Source organism: Trichosurus vulpecula, chromosome 4 (genome assembly GCF_011100635.1).
Source record: "Trichosurus vulpecula isolate mTriVul1 chromosome 4, mTriVul1.pri, whole genome shotgun sequence".
In the NCBI taxonomy this organism is placed as follows: domain Eukaryota; kingdom Metazoa; phylum Chordata; class Mammalia; order Diprotodontia; family Phalangeridae; genus Trichosurus; species Trichosurus vulpecula.
In genome coordinates this window covers 23494609-23513343 of record NC_050576.1, presented here as the reverse complement: position 1 = coordinate 23513343, position 18735 = coordinate 23494609, and the positions used below count along the sequence as shown (strand labels likewise).

The 18735-nt window shown below is 40.4% G+C and overlaps 1 protein-coding gene across 1 annotated transcript in view; it reads left to right on the top strand.

Moving 5' to 3' along the window:
* PRKAA2 (protein kinase AMP-activated catalytic subunit alpha 2) overlaps positions 1-18735 on the top strand; it is a 71940-nt gene that overhangs the window by 39585 nt on the left and 13620 nt on the right. Inside the window, exons 5-8 of the mRNA XM_036754133.1 lie at positions 3803-3890; positions 6792-7016; positions 12361-12865; positions 14570-14696. Of these exons, the coding sequence (XP_036610028.1) occupies positions 3803-3890; positions 6792-7016; positions 12361-12865; positions 14570-14696 (945 nt within the window). The remainder of the gene's footprint in view (positions 1-3802; positions 3891-6791; positions 7017-12360; positions 12866-14569; positions 14697-18735) is intronic.

The following is an 18735-nucleotide window of genomic DNA, read 5'->3' as shown; positions in this document are numbered from 1 at the left end:
GAGGGGGCTTTGTTCAGCAGAATCTTCAGAAATACATATCCTGTCCTCCTGATACACAAGATTAGTTAACTCCCATCTAGGGAACATAAAGTAACTGACCACAATGGAGTAAAAATTACATTGAAAATAAGACCACTTAAAAAACTGTATTCAAAATCATCTGGAGCATAAAAAACTCAATCCCCAAGAATTGGTGGATCAAAAAATAAATCCCATATCAAGTTTCCCTAAAGATAATGGTAATAACAAGACAATATAGCACATTTTTAGGGATACAGACAAAGTAGTTCCTAGGGGAAAATTTATATCTCTAAATGCTTTTATTTAAAGAGAGAGAGAAAGAAAGAACAGATCAATGAATTGGGAATGCAATTAAAAATATTGGAAAACCAACCAATGGAACCCTCCCCTCTCCCAGTAAACACCAAATTATAACTCCTAAAAGTAAAAAAAAGAGATTAACAAAATTGAGAAAAATATTGAATTAAATAAAACTAAGATCTTTTTGAAAAAGCTAATTTGATTGAGAAGAAAATAAAAACCAAATTACCAGTATCAAAAGTGAAAAAAGAGAATTCATAATAAATGAAGAAGAGATAAAGGATATTGTTAGAAAATATTTTGCCCAACTATATTTCCATAAGACTGACAAAAATAAATATTTAAAAATACAAAATACCTAAATTAACAAAAGAAGAAATAGAGAATTTAAATAACTCATTTTCATAGATACAAATTAAAGAACTCATAAATGAACTTCCCAAGGGAAAAACTGTAGAACCAGGATAAATTCACAAGTGAATTCTATCAAACATTCAAAGAGCAATTCCATTATTACAAAAACTGTTTGCAAAAAATACCAAAAGAAGGGATCCTAACAAGTTTCTTCTTTAACACTGCCATGGTCTTGATTCTAAACCAGGGACAGTTAAAGCAGAAAAAGAATACTATTCACCAATATCCCTAATAAACATAAATGCGAACATTTAAAATAAAATATTAGCAAAGAGGATAGAGCAACATATCACAAAGATTATGTTCTATGAACAGGTTGGATTTATACCAGGAATTCAGGGTTGGTTTAATATTTGGAAAACTATAAACTTAACCATGTATATTAGTCACAAAATTAATAAAAATTATGTGGTTATATCAATAGATGTAGAAAAGTCTGTTGACAAAATAGAATATTCATCTTCTTAAAAACACTAGAAAACCTAGGAATAAATGAGCCTTTCCTCAAAAAGATAAATAGTCCATATCTAAAACTAGGAGTTAGCGTTATAACAAATAAACTAGAATGCATTCCAATAAGATCAGAAATCAGTGAAGGATTTGCATTGGAATTACTTCTATTTGATGTGGTGCTGGAAGTGAGGGGTATAGTGACAAGAAAAGGAAAAAAAAACTTAAGCAGAGGTAAAGGAAAGCAAAACGATCACTTTTTTGCAGATGCTGAGATGTTGTACTTAAGGAATTCTGTAGAATGAACCAAAAAAATGGAACAATTATTAGCTTCAGCAAATTTGCAAGACACAAAGTAAATCCATATGAATCATCAGCATTTTTATGTAACACCAATAAAACCCAACTCAGAATATTAAAACTAAGTATAGAATGTATAAAATACTCGAGAATCTATCAAAATACACCTAAAAACTATATAGATTAAACAGCAAACCACTATTTACAGAAAGAGAAACAGGCTTAAGTAGTTGAAAAAATATTTAATGCTCATGGATAAGTCAATAGAATAAAACTAGCAATACTAACACAATTTACTTATTCGATGCCATAGCAATCAAGCTACCAAAGGCTTATTTTAGAGAACTAGAAAAAATAACAGCATTCAAATGGAGGCAGAAAAGGTCCAGAATCTCACAGGAAATAATGAAAAGAAGTGAGAAGGAAGGGGACTTTTCGGTGCCAGGTCTCACACTGAACTCAGAACAATTTAGTGCTGGTTAAAAACCAGAAAGATTGGTCATTGGAATGATTTTGGTAGACAGCATACAAGAACAAACGTGTCTAGTACTCTGGTATGTGCGAAACACAAACACCCCAACTCCTGGGATAAAGATTTGCTACATGATAAAAAATGCTGGGAAAACTGGGAGAAATATGGAAGAAATTAGATGTAGACCAACACCTCACATCTTCTACCTAAGTAAGCTCCAAGTGGATATGGGAGCTAAATATACAAGGTCACAAAAATATAAATAAATTAGTGCCAGGCATTGGCTAGGTGCTTCACAAGTGTTATCTCATTTAGGCAGCACAGTAACCCAGGGAGGTAGAGGCTATCCTTATTCCTATTTTATAATTGTGGAAACTGAGGCAGATGGAAGTTGTGACTTGCCTTGGGTCACACAGCCAGTAAGTATCCGAGTCCAGGTTTGAACTCGGGTCTTTCTGACTTCAGATCCTGCACTCTCTCCACTGCACCACCTAGCTGTAGTTTTTGGGGGACAAAAAATCGAACCTAAGGAGATGACCATCAATTGAGAAATGGTTGAATAAGTTGAGGTATGTGAACGTGAGCGAGGACTAATGTGCTATTAGAAATGGGGAAATAGATGATTTCAGAGACATGAGAAGATTTGTCTGAACTGATGCAGAGGGAGGCGGGCAGAGCCAGATCAGTCTATACCATAGCATCCATGTTACAAAAATGAACAATTCTGAGGCCTTCTAGAAACTGATGAAGGCTCAGATGAGGAGATTCAGGAGAACAATTTCTATACTAGCAACAATATTGTAAAGACAGAGATTTGAAAGCTGTAGGAACTACGGTCACTACAGTGACTCTCCACGATTCCAAGGGACCAATGAGGAAATATGGCACCCACCTTCTTTCAGAGAGGTGAGAGTTTAGGGGGCAGAATGAGACATACATTTTTTGCATACAGCTAATGAGAGAATTTGTTTTGCTTGATTTTGCATAGTTATTACAAAGAATTTATTTTTTTTTCCAATGGGGTGGGAGGTGGGAGAGTGAGAAAATAGAGTTCTGTTAATTAAAAAAAAATTAAAACTACCGAAGTGGGAAGGATGTTACAGTAGTGGAGTGTTGCATGTACTTTCAAATGAGGTCAATGTATTGTTGGTTTTACTTAATTGCTTTACTTTGTTATAAGACTTCTTAAGGACTGGGAGTAATCTATACATATTTGTAATGTAAAAACAAAACACACTAATAAAACTTTAATAAAAAAAACATATTAGAGCTGAGACAGATCTTAGAGATAATCCAGTCCAGCTTCCTCTTTTTGCAAATGGTGAAACTGAGGCCCAGAGGTGGGAAGTGACTTTTCTAGAAGTCTATGCAGTGGCAGAGCCAGGATCTTTTCAAAGGATTCTTATTTTGTTTTTTGTCAGTCAGTGGACTGCGTTTTCCTCTATTAAACTGCCAAAATAAGTCAACTCCCAGGCTGCAGGGTTCACTTAAAACATAACTGAAACTCATGATATTTGGTAAATAATTTATTTGAAATCACTTCAGTGTGAAAAATAGGCCAGCATTTCAAAGTTCCATAGTTTTTGGCGTTTAATTTGTCTTTTGATGAGATTTTGTTTTTCTTACCTGCATGTCTTAAAATGCAATGTTAATAAATGACCTCTTCTGGCTTGAAAGTGCCCATAACCATTTACTCTTCACATAGTTCCTTATAATATTTTTAAAAATAGAATGAATGACACATGAAAAGGCAATATATTCCTGACAGATCTACAACTGTTGTTGATGGTGAAATTTAAGCATTAAAAATATTTAGCACTAGGTAAACTATATTTTTCTTCTCAGGTTTATCAAATATGATGTCAGACGGCGAATTTCTGAGAACAAGCTGTGGGTCTCCAAATTATGCAGCACCTGAGGTCATCTCAGGCAGGTAATGTACCAGTGAAGGGTCTGGTTTCCAAAGATTCTCTCTTACTTTGAGATATCTCAGCACACAACTGAGTGATTCCACACAGAGCTGTATAGAGACATTTCTGAGAGGCCACATTGGGCTCCAACATTAAGTACTGACAAGAGTGTCCTGGGCTGCCTTAGGGCCTCCCACTGGACCATGGCTGACCAATTCTTAATTGCCAATTCTGTGGTCAAGGGGCTTCTGATAAGAGATCCTTTCTGAGATTCTGTGAATTTCTGTGATTGTGATTTCATTTTTTGCTCATCACTTCCCAATATCCACTTAGGATAACTTGTTTTCAGGAGAGAAAGCTCCTTGAGAGTTCACTGGAGTCAATTTTTTTTCTGGCAAAGAACAAATGGGAGGTACTACACGTTTTTAGGGACTCTGGGCTCTCTTCAGAGTTTATCATAAATATGTGGCTAAACTCTTTTGTAGATTCCTTTGGCTTCTGCAAAGTGCAGTCAGAGCAAGCATTTGGAGGGTCAAGTTTCTTCCTCCCCCTCTAGATTGCCTTCTGTCTCTACTATATTTATCTTGAATGCTTTGATTTATACATGTTGCCTGCTTTGTTAGACCAGACAGTCACTGGGCATGATGATGCACACCTGTGATCCCAGCTGCTGGGCAGGCTGAAGCTGGCCCATCTCTTGAGCTTGGAAGTTCTGAGCTGCAATGGGCCCAAGGGTCAGCATGAACATGGGGATCCCCCAGGATCTGGGCGTTCCCAGGCTACCCAAGGTGGTCAGAGCTCCTGTGCTGATCAGGTAGGGGGTTTCAGACTATGAGGAGCCCCTGCCTTCCAGCTTGAGCAAGATAGGATACCTAGTTGTTTTTTTTTAAAGGGAGGGGAGGAAATGTATGCTTCCTGAGGGGAGGGACTGTTTTTGCTTTTTTATTTGTCCTCAGTGCTCAGCATGGTATATGCCACATAGTAACCTCTTAAAAAATGTTGGTTGATCAGAGATAAAGTACATAGTAGTAGTGGACATTTTTTAAATGAACTGCATATAGAACAAAATCTTGTCTCCCTGCTTGTTTAACCAATCCATTGACATTTTATTAAGTGCCTATAATGTGCCAGGCACTGGCAGGTCAGTGGGTAGCATGGTAGCTTTCATTGTAAAAAGAGCTTAGTGAAATTCATGCGCTTAGACAACTTTTTTTTTTTCAAATTCTGATTTTAACCGACATGAGCACTTTGACACACTCAGCAGAGCCAACAGAGTTGTAAAAAACTCTGACTCTGCCATGCACAGCTGGCTTTCCTTTTAAAGTATATAATAAATGCCACCTCTTACTTTCATCCTGCTGCTTACCAAACTTCTTTGTGGTATCGATCTTTAGTCTGTGTTAGTATTAATGTGGCTTTTATTGTCTAAGTGAGACTCTCTTCAAGCAAAAAGCAAAGTTCTATTGAAAGTGAAAGAAATCATTTGAGCAAAGAAAATAGTAGCTACCCATTGGTGCAGGCAGCAAGGCTGGTAATTTGGACAAGACACATTCTAAACTACTGCAGTTTTGCTAGTTAGAGTCATTTGTTGGAATTGTAGGTCCATACTAAATAACCAGAGACTCTTGTAAGCCTCTGGTGTTCAAAGCATTGGTCATCTGGTGTGTGTGTGTGTGAGAGAGAGAGAGAATGAGAGTAAAAAAGAATTGTAATATTGAGAATGTAAAAGATCCAACCACCAAATGTCACATACACACGCACACATACATATTTAAATCTAAAGCCTGAGAACAATGAATAGTAAGTAAGGTGTATTCAGGATGAAGTGAGCTAAGTCATTTCCATAACAAAACCATAGATTGTTAGAGATGGACAAAAGCCAAAGCTGTCATTTTGTGGTTTTTAAAAATTTTATTTATTTTGATCAAGATTTATTTTCTCTCCCTCCTACTCCTCTCAAGAAAAAAAAATTCAAAAAGAGCCCCTTGTAACAAATACGGATAGTTAAGTAAAACAAATTCCCACATTAGCCATGTCCGCTAGTCCATCCTATCCTGCATCATGAGCCCTTCACTTCTCTGCTAGTTGGGGTCTGTGCAGCATGGTTTACCATCAGACACTGGCAGTTGTGTTTGGTCATTGTGTGAATCAGAGTTCTTAAGCCTTTCAAAGCTATTTGTCTTTACAGTGTTGTTATGGTATGTATTATTCTCCTGGTCTTGCTCTTCAGGTCACTTCCCTTTGCATCATTTCATACAGCTCTTCTCAAGTTTCCCTGAAACCATCCCTTTCACTATTTCAGACAAAACAATAGCGCCCATTATATCCATATGGCATAATTTGTTCAACCACCCTCAGTTGATGGGTACCCATTCCTTTTGCCACCATCAAAAAGAGCAGCTGCAAAATATGTGTATATGCTTGTATTGTTTTCCTCTTCTTTTGGGACAGCTCTTTGGGGCGTAGGTTTCGTAGTAGCATGGCTAAGTCAAAGGGCATGCAGGATTCAGTCTCATTTTATTGTTGTTGAAATAAGCCCAGGGAGGTAAAGTGAACTTGAAGTATTTAAGAATGGTGCTCTTCCAGTCTCCTCTCCTGACTGTCAGAAGCTGGAACAGCGAACCCCAAAGGACTGTCTAGACACTTCCACCTATTGGAATTTTGTTGTATCAACTTTTCTTTGAAACAGGCCATGGCTTGGGTGTTATTTTGCCACACAACTCTTTTTACTGTAGCATTGTTTGTGATTAGATTAGTTGAACTTTTCTTGGTGGGAGAAAATGTTGACCAGGAAGATGGTGGCCAAGGATTTCAGAATGTTGGAATCGACTACTCGATTTGGTGGTGTTTGTTTTGGGTTGTTGTTGATTAGATGCCACCTGCCATGCCCCTCTCAGTGTCCCCCTCCCTCATCTCTCACTTAGGTTGTATGCAGGGCCTGAGGTCGACATTTGGAGCTGTGGTGTAATTCTGTATGCCCTCCTCTGTGGTACACTGCCCTTTGATGATGAGCACGTCCCAACGTTATTTAAGAAAATTCGGGGAGGTGTTTTTTACATCCCAGAGTATCTAAACCGTTCTATTGCTACTCTCCTCATGCACATGTTGCAAGTGGATCCTCTGAAACGAGCAACCATCAAAGATATAAGGTAATTATTGTTGGTTTTTACCGTGCCCCTTTCAATTCAGTAACCATTGTTAAGAGGATTTTGTGTTTCTTGTTACTGCCATCTCAGCAAGGTAGATGGGGATAAATTTCCAGATTTTAGTTTTATTTAAAGAAATTAAAACACAAAGATATTTGCTGAGTTTAAACCCTTTAAATAACTGTTAGTGGGCTTGCTGTGAAAGGCTGACATGGGAGAGGCTTTGGAAAGTGCAGTTGCTGGCTTGGCAACCAATGGGGACAAGCTTTTTATAGTGCCCACATGCCAGGGTGAGGCATTCCCCACTGCATGCATCTCATCATGTCATAGCTCTCCGAGGTTTCTGGTTCCTGCCTAACATTTCAACAGGTGTTGGTTTACAAACAGATTATTTAAACATACTTCTAGATCCTCATCCTTGCCCTACACAAACTAGAATGCCTATTTTAGGACACCTGACCCATGGAGGATGTAAGTGGCAGTGGTAGTATTTGTTTACTATGTTTACAATCAGCCTGCCTTAACAGTGCAATGTGTACTCAATTTGATAAACATTTATTAAGCACCTACTGTGTGTTAGGCATTGGATATACAAAGATGCACAACCACATAGTCCCTTCTCTTAGCACATGTCCTTAATAAGGTGCTCATGTAGATGTTTAATATATGCCTGTTGACTTGACTCTAGGAGATTGCAATCTAATGAGAGAGCAATATAACAAACATTCACAGTGTGACGCAAGGTGGAATGTGATGGGAATAATGGAGAAATCTGAGGAAGATCACTCTCAGCTGGGGGGTGGGGGTGGGGCAGAGAATCAGGGGAAACTTTGTGGATGAGACAGCGCGGTGCGGGGGGGGGGGGGGGGGGGGGGGGGGGGGCCTGAAGACAAGGAATATAAATGTGGCAGACGGATGAGGCAGCGGGCAGGGCAGAGGGTACAGAGATGGGAAGGGAACCAGCATTTAGAGAGTGCCCACTAGGTGCCATGCACCATGCCAGGCTCTTTAAAATTAATCTCACTTGATCCTCGCAACAACCCTAGGAAACAGATGCTATTACCTTCTCATTTTACAGTTGAAGGAATTGAGGTACCAGGTTAAGTGACTTGCCCAGGGTCACATAGCTAGGAAATAGTAGGGTTTTAAGTATAGGCTGGGGAGTATTGGGAATAGAGCTAATTATCAAAATCATGCAAGTGGGCTAGGTCTGCAAGGGACATGTAAAGTAAGGTAAGAAATAGGCCAAAGACAAAGCCTTGGGGAAAGAGACTCCTCCTGTATGTCTTTGTCTGTCTCCCTCCCTCTTCCCCTCTGTCTCCCCTTCCCCCTCCTCCTCTCCCCCCTCCTGCCCCCCCCCCCGCCCCCCCCCCCCCCGCCCTCAACCTTTGGTAGTCATGGATCATGAGGAGATTTGAGATGATGCCTGACATGGCCCAGTTCAAGGGGGTAAATAGTTGTTTGGCCTGAAGAAGTAATGCTTTAGTAGGGGAATGATCCCTGCTTTTAAGCATGTGCAGGGTTCTTATGGAGAAGTGCATATGATGTGTTCTCTCAGTCCCAGCAGACAAAACTAGGAACATTTGGGGGGTTTTATTGAAGCAAACTGTGGCTCGACATGAGGAAAAGCCTCATAATTGGAGCCATTCCAAAGCAGGCTTTGGGAAGCACTTCCTGGTTCGTCCCTGGAAGTCTTCCTTTGAAGACGGGAAGATGGCTTGTCATGGCTGCTGCTGAGTCTTCATCAATCGTATTTGTGGCCTGCAGAGTTGGTCAGTCAGGAGTGAGATGGATAAGGAAGTGAAAGTGCCATATGTAGATGAACCTTTTTAGAAATTTATCCACAAAGTGGAAGAAAGCCACAGGATGAAAGCTTGAGTGAGTGCAGGGTCAAGAGAAGAATCTTTAAATGGGCGTTTCAGCACAGGCCCAACTGCCCCTGGCCATGAGCAGACTCCAGCCTTCCTCTAAAGCTCGGTGGTATCCTCCTTCCTCCCCTCCCCATCAGGTTCATGATCTAAATACAGAGAAAAACAAAGAGGTTCATGTTGTAAGAGTTAGTTCTGGAAACAAACACTTCAGAAAGGACCTTTTGAAGGTATGATATCTGCAGAGGAAGGAGCTTACTTTGTGAGACTCATGCATCTCCACTTACTGCTGTACAAACTGAGACATCTGGAAGCAGGAGTTATCTTTTTTCCAACAATTTATATATTATAATTCCATTAACTTGCATAAAGTTCTAAAATGATGAATAATTTGAGTATTAGGGAAGAGAAGAAAAATATGGTACAATAAAAGTTATGAAATACATAGTATAAAAGTAACACATATTTCATTCTTCAGTAATATTAACTTCATAAAGTGACTTGATGTCAGGAATTTAATCTGAGCTATTTTCAAATTTTTGTAACTTTGGAACCTAAGTTGACAATTTTAGGAAGTTTTAAATGTTGAATTTGTAGCTTTCAGGTACACAACATTTTAAAATTTTGTGAAGAAACTCTTGATTTGGCAAGACATGATTGCATGACCTATGTCCATTCTCTTTATTGTAAATTTGGTTTGTTTATTAATTCATTTGGCCTAGATTGGTGGTACAGTGTATACAGTGTTGGGCTTAGAGTCAAGAAGACCCATCTTTGGGAGTTCAAATCTGGCCTCAGACACTTACTAGCTGTGTGACCCTGGGCAAGTCCCTTAATCCTGTTTGCCTCAGTTTCTCATTTGTAAAAAGAGCTGGAGAGAGAAATGGCAAACCACTCTAGTCTCTTTGCCAATAAAACCCCAAATGGGCTCATGATGAGTCAGACATGACTAAATGACTGAAGAACAACATGGCCTAGACTGAGTTTTATAAATTGCCTGTGGTGCAGGGGCAGAGATTTCTCAGTTTTGAGAGGTGGTTTATGTAACCTTTCTAGGCTGGATTTCTCATTTTATATAAAAACCAGTGAGAGTGAGTGAAAGAAAGTCATTTTTCATGATGGTTGTTTGATAGTGTACATGAAGCAAACTGATTTGGGGTTTCCAGGTAAGCCATCATCACAGCCATCTCATATCATAGGTTCTGTCCCATAATCCTGGTATCTACAGAAACAATCTCCATCATGTTTATTTTCATAGACTCGTCAGATTTGAAGGGTCCTGGGCAAGAGAGGCTGGACTGGTTTGGGTTGGCCCCCAAGAGCAGAACAAGGAGCACGGGGTGGGGTGTGTGAAGAGGCAGAAAGGCAAACTGAGATTTGAGTTGGAAATAAAACAAAACAAAACTTAATACCAATAAGGAAGCATCCAGAAATTAAATGGTAGTCATAGAATGTTGAGAAACCTGAAATGAGAACAGAAGCTGTGACCTTAGGGATTGGTTGGGAGGAGGAAAAGGAGGCATTAAAAGAGGCATGAGGCTTGGCTAGAGAGGTGGGAGACACCAGTGGAGTGTGATGCCTCAGAAGGCGGTGGAGGAGAAAGTACAACCAGATCATAGATCTGGAGTGGGAAGGGACCTTCGAGGCCATCGAGGCTGACTTCCTCATTTTTCAGAAGGAAAACTGAGGCCCCCCAGGGAAGACGAGCGACTCGTCAGCTTTGTGGAGCTAGTGTCAGGGGCAGGATTTTGAACCAAAGTCTTCCTGATTCTGGTTCCAGCATTCTCTCTGCCGCATAGTGCTGTCTCCAGGGCAGCAGAGTCAGGTGCTACCAATGTCAAGGAGGATGGCTGAAAAGAAGGCCTTAGACCTGAGCAGTTAGAGGGGTCATTGGTGACATTTGAGAGGAGAGGTTCAGTGTGTGAATGACAGTGTGTGAAGGTCTGATTGGGAAGGAATAAAAACAAGCGGAAACAGGTTTTGGAGAGAAGGTAGTAGCTCATTTGGAGTTGCTGATGGGGATGGATGATAAGGAAGTGGAGATGTCAGCTGCAGGTGGCTTCTTCAAGAAGCTTGGCCTGGAAAGGCCAGAGAGAAGTCAGCTGGTACCTAGCTAGTGTGGGAGCCTGTTGCAATAATCCGGCTAGCAGCTGCTGCGGCGGTGAAAGACCAACATAAGCCCAACAACAAGAATGCCGCCAGCACGGGTTCTTTTGATCTGCTTTACTAAGAAAAGTAATGTTAGGGGATTAACAATCTTATTTCAGTCCATCATACAAATATCATTCACTTAGTTCAGGGGAAAAAGCCAGCACTCTGAACTTCAGAGCAAATACAAACAAATTATAAGGATACATTATAAACAGACCACATACAATTCATAGTTACCAAGAAGGCATCAACATCTGGGTTCATGAGCTGGAGGGCTCTTAACTATAGCTGCCCAGAGTCTCCACATCAACACTCCTCCAAGAGTGAAAGCCCCAAGCAAATAGCTTTGTTCTCTCTTTTTATACAGTCTTTGGACGTCATCAAATGTCATCTGAGCAACCAGAACTTAGGTGCCTACTATTGGCTCTGGTCTTAGCAACTCCCCTTAGGACCCTGAGGGCTTCATGCCCACATAGGCTTAGCACCTAGTATTTAGGGGTTTGGGCCTGGGGCTTTGCACCTAGTAGGAAAAGGGTATGGGTTTGGGGTTTAGCAACTAGTAAGACTCAATCAAAGAGATGTAATTAATTTATCATTCTACAAAAGTAAGAAAGTCCCACCTTAGTTTACCAATGCAGAGCCTGCAGAGAGCACTTTGGGGCTGGGGAGCCTTGAGAAAGTGCATGAATGTACAGGAAGAAAGAGCCTCCTACAGTGGAAGAGACTGAAGGTGCATGAGAGGCAAGTGATGCTTGTTGGTTTAAACAAGACTTGCCCAGTTATTTGTTTCCTGAAGACCCTTCCTATGATGCAAATGTCATTGATGATGAAGCTATGTAGTGGGTTTCACCTTTAAAAATACCATTCTTAGTCATAAATGAATGTGATTTAGTGCCTGCTATCACTATGAAATATTAAATGTTGAGATGCTAATGGATTTGTTCTTACCTTTTGGTTCAAAAATCCCTTTAATGTTTAAGTTACTAGACCCCTTAAATAGTCTTGTCAGTCTAACTAGTTTTCAATAATTGCAGTTAATGTTAATGAGCCTATATTATTGAATTAGACCAGGATCTCCCAAGCATAGCTTACTTGTTGTTGTTACCTCCCAGATGAGGGAACTCCCTAAACCGATGCGGGTCAGCAGCTGTTCATAGCCTTAGACAGGTTCCTGGGGGTATGGAGCATTAAGTGATTTCCCCAGAGCCACAAAACCAGGATAAACCAGAGGAGAGACTTGAACCCACGTAATCTCAACTCTGAGCCCTGTTCGCCATTCTCTCCACGAAACCACTTTTCCTCTTCTCATTGTCTTTTGTTTTTCTTAGAGAGCATGAGTGGTTTAAACAAGACTTACCTAGTTATTTGTTTCCTGAAGACCCTTCCTATGATGCAAATGTCATTGATGATGAAGCTATAAAGGAAGTGTGTGAAAAGTTTGAGTGCACAGAGTCAGAAGTGATGAACAGCTTGTATAGTGGGGACCCTCAAGACCAGCTTGCAGTGGCTTATCACCTCGTCATCGATAACCGGAGAATTATGAACCAAGCCAGTGAATTCTACCTGGCCTCTAGCCCGCCCACTGGCTCTTTCATGGATGACAGCACCATGCACATTCCCATTGGACTGAAGCCACACCCTGAACGGATGCCACCTCTAATATCAGACAGCCCCAAAGCCAAATGCCCTCTGGATGCTCTGAATACTACCAAGCCCAAATCTCTAGCTGTGAAAAAAGCCAAGTGGCACCTGGGGATTCGCAGTCAGAGCAAACCTTATGATATTATGAATGAAGTCTACCGGGCTATGAAACAGCTGGATTATGAATGGAAGGTAGGCCCCAGTTGTGATTCATCACCCTTTTTCGTGAATTATTTCCATGTATGGTGTGTCAGTCTGAGATGATGAACTGAGTCATGAGGTCAGTGAACAGCCACAATGAGTGGCATCTTAACTGTTTCTAATTCAGATGTACTTAAAATGATCTTAATAGTTTTGGCTAATAAGCCCCATTCTTATTAATGAGTGCCATATGCTTCTTCTTCTTTTTTTTTATAATCCTTTCTTTTTGTCAGGATGGAAAGACAAACATTTCTCTTTACAGAACTGGGCAATGCTGGAAAACTGTCCATATTTCTAATTCTAGTGGAGAATCCCCTGCCAAGTATGTTTATCAACTTGAAAACACCTGAGAAAATAGCTCACCTGTTTCAGCCTGAGCTCCAGCAATCACATGTCCTGAGACTCCACAGATAGTATGTTTTTCTTTTCTCTTTCTTTAAAGGATTCACTTGATACGAGTGTGTGGACAGCATACCTTTTACCTCCCAGGCCACTGGTTTTGCCTTCAGGGGATAGATACTTTTCTCTAGGTTGAGAACACCTGACAAGTTTTCAGGTGCTTATGATTTTCTGAAGAATTAGTTCCTGAAAATGGACATTTTCAGCACATATTTTGCCACTAAAAGTATAAAAAATCTTGATTGATTCAAATTCCATTCAAATACTTATTAAATACTTTTTTTTTTTACCATTTTAGAAAGTCATTTTCCATTTCCCTGTGGAAATTACCTTAATAATGACAATTTTCTTTATTTCTTTCAAAAAAAAATGAAAAGGAAGAAACAATTTGAAATTTGCCATATCCTTAACTGATGGGTTTGAAGAAAAAGTACTATTTGTTTCAATATTCATACACTTATACGTATTGATCAATAATTTTTTGAAACTATTTCAAAGATCTCTCATAAATTCTTTCCCCATCTCTTTTCTGAGTAGAATGAGAAAGATGGTAGGTAGAGAGTTCTTTCCTTATTGTTTCATCTAAAAAGGAATACCACCCTTGTAAAAATTCCTTTCTAAAAATGAATCTATTTTCCCCATTTCATTTGGTAATTCTCTTTATTTTTCTTGACTTCATTTATTCATATGGTATATGCTTCATGTCATGTAACAGACACAGTACTTTGGTGGGTGATGATGTTTTGAAAAATGAGGTATATTTATTCCCTTCTACTAACAATGATAGTAATAAACAATGAAAGCCAGCATCTATACAGCACTTTAAAGGTTTGCAAAGTGTTTTAACAAATATTGTCTCTTTTGATCCTCACTAGGTGAGATACTTTTATTTCCCCCCATTTTATAGATGAGGAAACTGAGACAGAGGTTGAGTGGTTCCCCCACATCTCAAAGCCAGTGAGTGAGTGTTTGAGGCTGGATTTGCACTCAAGTCTTCCTGACTCCAGACCTAGCATTCTATCTGTTGCATCAACACACAACATTATTCCGTGATCCTATAATTTAATTCATATTCCATATGAGTTGGACCTTAAGGCCTTTTCTCATTGCATGTCAAGGGTAGCAGTTGGGGGCACTCTGAGAACAGCCCAAGAAAATATCCTGCAAAACTAGAAGGTTACTTAGGAACCTCTTTTCTTATTGACAATGCATTCTAAACACTTCTCATACATTAAAGGGGAAGCGTTGCATTTTTCTGTACTCTTCCTTTACCTAAAAGAAGGTTCCATGTTGTAGGTGGTGAATGCGTATCATCTTAGAGTGAGAAGAAAGAACCCTGTGACTGGCAATTATGTGAAAATGAGCCTTCAGCTATACCAGGTGGACAATCGAAGTTACCTTTTGGACTTCAAAAGTATTGATGGTAAGGAGTCTGTGCTGGTTTGGGATCTGAAGCCTGCTCAGGCACCCCATGGAAGTGACAGTTTGGCAACAGCCCAGTCTGTTAAAATCACAAACCTTATAGGTTTGCTGGCTTAGAAAGTAGAAGGAGAAGTCCACCTGGAGTCAGGGGACCTGGGTTCAAACCACAATTGCTTTTAGTTGGGTTTTCTGGTCTACAGTTTCTTCATCCATAGCATGAAGTGGTTGGATTAGATGACCTTCAAGGTCCCTTACAGCTCTGAGTCTGTGATCCCAGGTGAAATTGGCAGCTCTGAGAATGGCATCTGCCATCTGTGATTATCTAACCAAATATCTAACCAAATAAAGATAGAATGAAAGGAAAGTTTAAGGAAATGAAATCACCTTTCAGATCTGAAAAATTACACCTTTTGCAAAAATTCTGAATAGGCATAAAATCAGATGGGAACTGCATTGGTATACGCACAATAGGATGAGAGTAGCCCACAAAGACTTCATCTTCATTTCTCTTCCCAAGACATTCGCATGGAGAAGGTGGGTATAGGGGGATCCGGGGGTTGTGCAGGCATTGGATGGGGTGACCTCCAGGCCTCTTTTCAGCTCTGAAATCATTTCACCAGCATGCCTACTCTCCTCTGCCATTAATCTACTTTTCCCTTCTCATTAAAAACCTATCTCTGCAGTTCTGAGCAAGAATTCCTTTTATAGTCAATATCCTTGCTGACCACTGCTCATCAAGCATGTGCAACCTTCAGTGATGAAATGATCCCTCCCTCCTGAGGCAGCCGCTTCTCCTTTGGGGTCTACTCTCGGTTTGTTAGGAAGTTTTTCCTTATGACTTCTATCACTCAGTGAAAAGTGTCCCCTCCAGGACTAAGCAGAATAACTCAGAATCTCTTCCATATGAGAGACCTTCAAATACTTGAAGACAGTCTTCACGTGACTCCTTAAGTCTTCCATTCCCTTGGATAAACATCCACGTTTCATTCGGTAGATAATAATTTTTGGGTGGATGGGTGATTCAGATCCCTTCACCAGATCCTGGCCAGTCTCTGTTCATGCGCCATCTTGTCAACGATATTTAGAAAATGCAATACCCAGCCTTGACTAGAGGACCCTAGAGAGGCTAAGTACATCCATCCCTTTGTGATGCTGTATTTCTGTTAATATACCCTAAAGTTACATAGGCCTTTTGTGGCTACCACATCGCACTATGGACTCGGAGTGAGCATGCTATTCACTAAAATCCCCATTTATTCTTCATAAATTGTTGTCTAATCATACCTCCTTTTTGCTATACTCGGGCATTTAGTTTTCTTTTTTTTTTTTGGCAGGGTTTTTGGGGTTAAGTGACTTGCCCAAGGTCACACAGCTAGTACATGTGTCAAGTGTCTGAGGCCGGATTTGAACTCAGGTCCTCCTGACTCCAGGGCCGGTGCTCTACTCACTGCGCCACCTAGCTGCCCCATGGGCATTTAGTTTTCTAAACCCAGGTTTTTCCTTTATATTTATCTTCACTTAATTTTTAGATTAATTGCATAGTTCTTGGCCTTCTTGAATCTTGACTCTGTCAACTAGTATATTGCCTAGCCCCTTCCGCTCCACGTTACACACAGATTGGTTAAGCATGCTGTCTTCATTCAAGTTCTTTATTAAGATATTGACCACAACAGAACCAAGGATTCCAGAGGCGTTCTTCCATGTTGGCATGGACTACTAAACTGCCCTTAATCTAGCCATTCAACCCAGATGCTCCCATCTTGGTCACTAGCGTGTCTGGCGCTTCACTGAAGGTCAGGGGTAAGCTCTCCATAGCATTCTCCTCCTCTACCGCTACTGTGACCCAATCAGAAAAGCAAATGGCATTGCTTTGTCATAAACCCTTGCTAGTTTATTGCAGTCCTTGATTTCCTTTCTAGCTACTCACTAACTCTCTCTAGTGCTCGATCTCAAATTTCTCCAGGAATCAAATTCAAATTCCTCAGCCTATGGCCGAAGAATCTGCCTTCTTCCCCTTTTCAGCATTAGCATGCTAGCCTGTATCACTTGGTGCTTTCTTCATGATTTTTCAAAGATCATTTGCAGAAACTCAGCCATCACAGCTTCAAGTTCTTTTGGTACCAAGGAATATGGTTTGTCCACACCTACTGAGTCAACATCATTGAGGGTAAAAAAGGTGGTATTCTCTTACCATATCCTCATATCCTTACTTATCTTGGGTTCTAGATCCCTGTTGACCATTCCCCCCCCACCTGCCCTCCCCATCTACCAGTATTCAGATCATTTTCTTTGGTGGAAAAGCAGAAGCCAAATTAAAGTTGAATAGTTCTTCTTTCTAGCTTGACCATTAGCATCATCCCATCCACACAGAATAATAGTCCTAGTCCCTCTTTGATCTTCTGCTACAAAGAGTCCTTTTTATTTTTGGCATTTCTCATACATTTCAGCTCATTCTGAGCTTAGGGCTTCTGGCATTCTGATAGGATCCTGCTCCTCATGTAATTACTCTCAATTCCTTACCCTTTCTTCAATCTTTTGTGCATGCCTTTTAAAAACCTGCTTGGTCCATGTGTTTTCAGTGCATTCATACCAGAATCTTTAGACAGCTGATATTTTTCTTACTTCGGGGAAGAATTTATGTTGGTCAGTGGAATTTCATTCTTGAATGCATCCCCTTTGAGCCAATTTACTCCGTAGAATCTGAGTCATTCCCAAATGTAGGCACATTATCAGGATCTGTTCAGCTTTCTTCTCTGTATATGTCCTAGACACAGGCCTGGAACTCTCTCCTTCCTCATCTCGACTCAAATCCCAAGAAACCCTTCTCGGTCCTCCTCATTGCTAGTGGCTCCATTCTGCTGATTATCTCTAGTTTGTCCTGTCTGCATCTTGCTTGTGCTTGGTGGTACGTGTTGTCTCCCTCCCTTAGGCTAGGAGTTCTGAGAGCAGAGATTGTCTTTTTGATTTTCTTTGTTTCTCCAGCCTTTGTGGTGCCTGGCACAAAAGGTGGTGTTTACTAAATGCTTCTTGACTGACTGACAGGATAAAGCATTTATTGAGCTCTTACTAAGTGCCAAGCACTGTTCTAAGTGTGAGGAATACAGATACAATCAAAAAGAGGGACAGTTCCTGTCCTCAGAAATTTACATTTTCTTGGGAGAAGACATGGCCAGACTGGGCCTTGAAGGGATGTGGCCAGCCAGGCCCTCTGTTCAGATGGAGGTTTCAGAGGAGCTCATGACTCAGATGATGGGGCAGGCTGGAGAGGGTAGTCTTCCAGGGATAGGAAGCCCAGAGGCACCATGGAGGGCTCCACAGACCACATGTGCACAGCCTCCCGTCATTTCCAGAGCAGATACTGGTTACTTCTCATTGGCCAAAATTAGGCATGGAATCACAGTTTTCCTCCTGGTTCCTTCTCTTTCATCTTTCTAATTTAAAAAATAAATGTTTTATCTGAAACTTTATTGAATTTCAGTTTGAATTAAAGGTGGTTAGTAAATATTCACAATTTAATGAACTTCTTTATATAAAGTATTGTAGGGACAGCTAGGTGGTGCAGAGGATAGAACATTGGGCCCAAAGTCAGGAAGACCTGAATTCAAATCTGGCTTCAGACACTTCACTAGCTGTGTGACCGTGGGCAGGTCATTTAACTCCTATTTGCCCCAGTTTCTTTTAGTATAAAAAATGGGGACAATAATTAGCACGTGCCTCCAAGGGTTACTGTGAGGACAGAATGAGGTAATGATTATACAGCGCTGACCACAGTGTCCGGCACGCAGTAAATGCCGTATAAAGGCTGGCTGTTGTTCTTATTATTATAGCATTTTATTCCTTCAAAATCTATGTTGAGATTCTTTAGCCATTCCATTGACTTTTCCTTTTATGCTTGCAATGATAAATTGTGATTTATGATGGAATGTAATATTTTGGTTTTCTTGGTCCTGCTTTCCCCCCACTTTATAGTATTTCCTAGAGGTTTTTCTGTAGGTTTTTTGGGAGGGTTACCTTCATACTTGTTGGTCTTAATTGAATGG